Genomic DNA, 5,469 nt, shown 5'->3' on the forward strand with positions numbered 1-5,469 from the left:
AGAGGAGGAGAGACAGATGGAGATCGCAGCTATGCGAGGAGACCGCCCACCATGGTCAGTTCAGGTGGAACCACTTCCTGAGAAGATTGATACCGAGTTGAAACTATCTATGCAAGAAGCACCAAAAGTCGAGCTGAATGAGCTGTAAAGCATTTGAAATATGCTTTCCTTGGTAAGAATGATACTTTGCCTGTTATTATAGCTTCTAATTTATCTATTAAATTGGAAAATGCTTTGATGGCGATGTTGGTTGCGAACAAAGAAGCAATCGGGTGGATAATAGCGGATCTGAAGGGAATCAGTCCCTCAATCGTGATGCACAAGATTTTAACGGATCCGGATGTCAAACCCGCACATGACGCTCAGCGAAGGTTGAACCTGAACATGCGGGAAGCTTGTAAGGCCCCGTTACCGGTAGCCCTACTTTCGTGTTGGATTTACTCATAAACACAGTTCTAAATATCAGAGTTAATTTAAAACTTTACGCGGAATATAAAACTTTCATAAAACATTACATAATTCATAACTTGTCTCAAAACATCCTTTGTCTTTCAACATTAAAGCATTAAAATTAAAACATCATAAGTCTTCAGATGCCAGGCTCTTATTCTTCTGCCATGTGTCCCCACTCAAGCCAGCTGACTCATCATACTCACCTGCGTGCATACTAAAAGTCATCTACGCTGAGTGAGTTCTAGTTAATCATACGTTATACAATACACAATAAATTATATTCTTTCATTCACACTTTCATACTTTCTTACTTTCATACTTTCTTACTTCCACATCTTACGTTATAAAGAGCATTACGCCCTGCATTCCTCGAGTATTATTAGGGCTCGGTACCCTCCTTCCTCGAGTATTATTAGGGCTCGGTACCCTCCTTCCTCGAGTATTATTAGGGCTCGATACCCTCTTTCCTCGAGTATTATTAGGGCTCGGTACCCTATTTCCTCGAGTATTATTAGGGCTCGGTACCCTCTTTCCTCGAATATTAGTAGGGTTCGGTTCCCTAGTTCTCGAATATTAGCAGGGTTCGATTCCCTCTTTTTTACCATACAACCATACTTTCCTTTTTTTTATTAACTTTATCACATTCATACACATAAGCATACATATCATACTTACCTTATTCTTAGCGCTGCAACCTGACAGTACGTGCAATATCCGAAGATCGTTCACGTACCGTCAAGCAATCATTCATATCTATCACATATATCACATATGGCATACACTTATCACTTAGGATAAATGTATTAACAAACACATCGAGTATGCACACAGCCCCGAAAACATAACAAGGAATGGGGCTAGAAACTCACGTGAATCCTGTTACGCTCTCCGTTAATGGTTATTCCCTTCTTGAGCTGTGCACGGCTAACTGTATAATATTTACACGTATCAATTAACTACTACTACTCATGTTGTATTTCTATCTTTATATGACCCACAACGAACGGGGGTCCGGGGGCAGCGCCCCTGGTAGCGGGGTCTAGGGGCGGCAGCCCCTAGCAGGGTCCAAGGGGCAGAGCCCCTGGCTGGGGTCGAGCTGCCAGGTCAGCTTGGAAAAATTTTATTTACATTAACTGTCTTAACACATTTTCCATTAGGTTTTTAATTTATTTTCTAAGCGAACTTAACTTTAGGCGAAGTTAAACCTTAAGCGAACTTAGCTTTAGGCGAAGTTAAACCTTAGGCGAACTTAGCTTTAGGCGACGTTAAACCTTAGGCGAACTTAGCTTTAGGCGAAGTTAAACCATAGGCGAACTTAGCTTTAGGCGAAGTTAAACCTTAGGCGAACTTAGCTTTAGGCGAAGTTAAACCTTAGGCGAACTTAGCTTTAGGCGAAGTTCATCAGGCGAACTTAGCTTGCAGGCGAAGTTCATCAGGCGAACTTAGCTTGCAGGCGAAGTTGTCGTCTGCAGGTTCTGTTCGCTCTTAAATCCTTCGTTCCTTAACCAAATAACTCGATTTAGGTACCCATGGAATAGTCTGACCAGCGCCTACAAACCCCAACTATCAAATCGACCTAACATCGATGTTTAGAGGGTGCGATTTAGGCATATAGGTTACGGGTCCTTTTTATCAATCGATTAACCCATCAAATCATAACCATTTTCAGTAAGTTTAGCTTTGTTGGATTCGTTTTTACCATACAAACTCAGATCTACCATTTCTCAAATCAAACCGAACCTATACGAACGATTTCTAACCATAAACGTACCTTGAACGAGTCGAACTTACGAACACGAGCTGGTCTTGTTGCTTTGGTTCGTCACGACGATCTAGCACCAACTAACGTTTACTCTCTCTCGGATCCTGCTCGTTTATGGTGTGTGTGTTTTTGAATGTGTAGAGATTAGAATGGAAAGAGATGAGGTTTAGGGTTTTATGGTGGTTTAGGGGATATTTATATCCCTTAAAGCCCATGGACCTAAGGCCCATTCTCATTTAACCCATCTCAATTAATCTAAGTCCATGATCCGTTCTTTACACGATATTAATTAATTAATAACGCGAAATCACTAAACGTAACTTTCTTTATTTAACATTATAAATTTTAGGATGTTACAAAGTGGTGAAGAAAGAAGTGCTGAAGTGGTTGGATGTTGGTATTATATTGGCCATCTCAGACAACACATGGGTAAGCCCCACACGGACAGTACCGAAAAAAGTGGACATTCAGGTCGTCAAGGACGACACAGGTAACAAGGTCGCCACCCGCCGGTAACCGGGTGGCGCATTTGTATTGATTATCGAAAAATGAACGCGGCAACATCGAAAGATCACTTTCCGTTTTCGTTTCCGTTTATCGATCAAATTGTCGAAAAGCTATCTGTTCAAAAATTTTATTGCTTTTTAGATGGGTATTCTGAATTTAACCAGATAGCTATTCATGTTGAGGATCAGAAGAAGACGACGTTTACATGCCCGTATGGCACATTCGTGTTTAGGTGAATGCCATTCGGGCTATGTAACACCCCCCACCACCTTCAAAGGTGCATGATGAGTATTTGTTTTCCGATATGGTGTCGGAGCCTTTAGAAATTTTCATGGATGACTTTTTGATTTTCAGCACATCTTTCAGTCCTGTTTAATCAACTCGAAAGAGTTTTGAAAAGATGTGTTGAAACAAACTTGGTTCTTAGTTAGGAGAAGAGCCATTTTATGGTCCAAGAGGGATTGTTTTGGGCCATGTTGTGTCGAGTCATGGGATTGAGGTGGGTCAAGCTAAGGTTCAAGTTATTTCCACTCTACCTCATCCAATGAATGTCAAGGGCATTAGATCATTTTTGGGGCATGCCGGATTTTATAGACAGTTCATTAAGGGTTTTAATGACATAACCAAACCCTTATGTAATTTATTGCTTAAGGATGCCTCGTTTAATTGTAATGATGAATGTGCTAAATCCTTTGACATTTTGAAGTTGAAATTAGTTGAAGCCTCCATCTTGCAATCACCTGATTGGAATTTACCTTTTGAAATAATGTGTGATGCAAGTGACTAAGCGGTCGGGACTGTTTTAGGTCAACGGGTTGACAAGAAACCCGTTGCCATATACTATGCGAGTAAAACTCTCTTGGATGCTTAATTCAATTACACAACAACCGAGAAAGAGTTACTAGTAGTAGTATATGCTCTAGATAAATTCAGGTCTTATATTTGGGGAAGTAAAGTAATCATTTATTCTGACCACTTTGCAGTTAGGTATCTCATGGACAAAAAGGATGCAAAACCGAGGCTCATAAGATGTGTTTTGCTACTGTAGGAATGTGATTTAGAGATTCAGGACAAGAAAGAATGTGAAAATGTTGTTGCAGATCACTTGTCCTGAATTATGGTGGAAGATGGAGACAAGGATGGGCCCATTAACGAGTCTTTCCCGGATGAACACATTTTGGCAGTATCACAAAATCCCTGGTTTGCTCATATTGTTAATTATAAAGTTTCAGGTGACCTACCGGAGCATTAGCCAAGGAGAAAGAAGAAACATATGATGTCACAGGCCAAATAGTACATTTGGGATGACCAGGACCTGTTCAAGATTGGTGCAGATCAGATGATCAGACGATGCATACCCGAAGAGGATGTCAGATCGGTGTTGGAACATGCGCATTTGTCTGCGTGTGGGGGTCACGTTAGTGGCCAGAAAACTGCTAGAAAAGTCCTTACGAGTGGCTTCTTTTGGCCATCATTGTTAAGGGATGCTCACGAGTTCGCGACACGCTGTTTAAAATGTCAACAACTCGGGAGCATTTCTAAGAGGGATGAGATGCCCTTAAACCCAATCCTTGTAGTTGAAATTTTTTATGTTTGGGGGATCGATTTCATGGGCCCATTCCCGAATTCACATGGTAATTTGTACATCCTAGTGGCCGTCGACTATGTGTCTAAATGGGTTGAGGCGATAGCCACTAGGACGAATGATCACACGGTAGTTTATAATTTTGTTCAAAGTAACATATTTTCTAGATTTGGAGTCCCCCGAACCATCATAAGTGATGGGGGATCTCATTTCAAATATTCTAAATTTGGAAAATTGCTTAAACGATATGGTGTTGATCATAGGATTGCAACCCCTTACCATCCACAAACGAGTGGACAAGTTGAGGTTTCCAATAGGCAAATCAAACAAATTTTACAGAAAACTGTTTGGACGGACCGAAAGGATTGGTCAACCAAGTTGACCGATGCTCTATGGGCCTACCGAACCTCGTATAAAACGCCAATTGGAACCACTCCTTATAGACTTGTGTATGGAAAGGATTGCCATTTACCGGTAGAAACTGCACAAAGAGCATTTTGTGCTACTAAACAGGTTAATATGGATTATGATGATGCAGGTAAGGCAAGGAAGTTAGCTTTGTGCGAGATTGTGGAGTTAAGGGACGAGGCGTACGATTGTGCATCCACTTACAAGGCAAAGATGAAGAAGTTTCCTGATGCAGATATCCGGTTGAAGAACTTCGAGGTTGGACAAAAGGTTTGGTTATACAACACAAGGATGAAGCTCTTCCCAGGTAAGTTTAAAAGTAAGCGGACGGGGCAGTATTCGGTGGTTAGAGTTGGAAACCAAGGTCAGTACGAGATTGAGGACTTTGATGATCATGTGAGGCAAGTGGTAAATGGCTATAGATTGAAGCCATACTTGGAAATGAAGGATATTCATGAGATGGACAAGGAATCGGTGAGTTTAGTTGTCACTTCACCGGTTTATGAAGACAATTGAGTTTGAGGCATTGTGAGCTGTAGACATGAAATTCAGCACTTGCAAGAGGCAACCCGGGGTTTGTAAGTGTCTGTCCAGTTTGTTTTCATTTTGTTGAGTCTTGTACTAATTTTTGTCGCGAGTTTTGTGCAACAAACATCAAGTGTGGGGAAGCTTATTTGAAGAGTTGGAAGTTCTGGAAGTTCGGTAAGAGTATGATCGATTACACGTCTTTCCAGCTACGAAAAGTATGTTTTGA

The 5,469-nt window shown here is 41.1% G+C and overlaps 1 protein-coding gene across 1 annotated transcript; it reads left to right on the plus strand.

Moving 5' to 3' along the window:
- The first annotated feature begins 4,826 nt into the window (after positions 1–4,826).
- LOC143569169 (uncharacterized) lies at positions 4,827–5,231 on the plus strand. The gene has a single exon (XM_077055175.1). It carries the CDS (start codon positions 4,827–4,829, stop codon positions 5,229–5,231), a length of 405 nt encoding a protein of 134 aa, XP_076911290.1.
- The last annotated feature ends 238 nt before the right edge of the window (positions 5,232–5,469 follow it).

Source organism: Bidens hawaiensis, unplaced genomic scaffold, assembly GCF_021521415.1.
Source record: "Bidens hawaiensis isolate Kalapana, Puna unplaced genomic scaffold, B.hawaiensis_p1.1 tig00000097_1, whole genome shotgun sequence".
In the NCBI taxonomy this organism is placed as follows: Eukaryota; Viridiplantae; Streptophyta; class Magnoliopsida; order Asterales; family Asteraceae; genus Bidens; species Bidens hawaiensis.

What these genes read in the sequence shown, in the direction of transcription:
- LOC143569169 (XM_077055175.1), top strand. Translation starts at nt 4,827, where the DNA reads ATGGATTATGATGATGCAGGTAAGGCAAGGAAGTTAGCTTTGTGCGAG.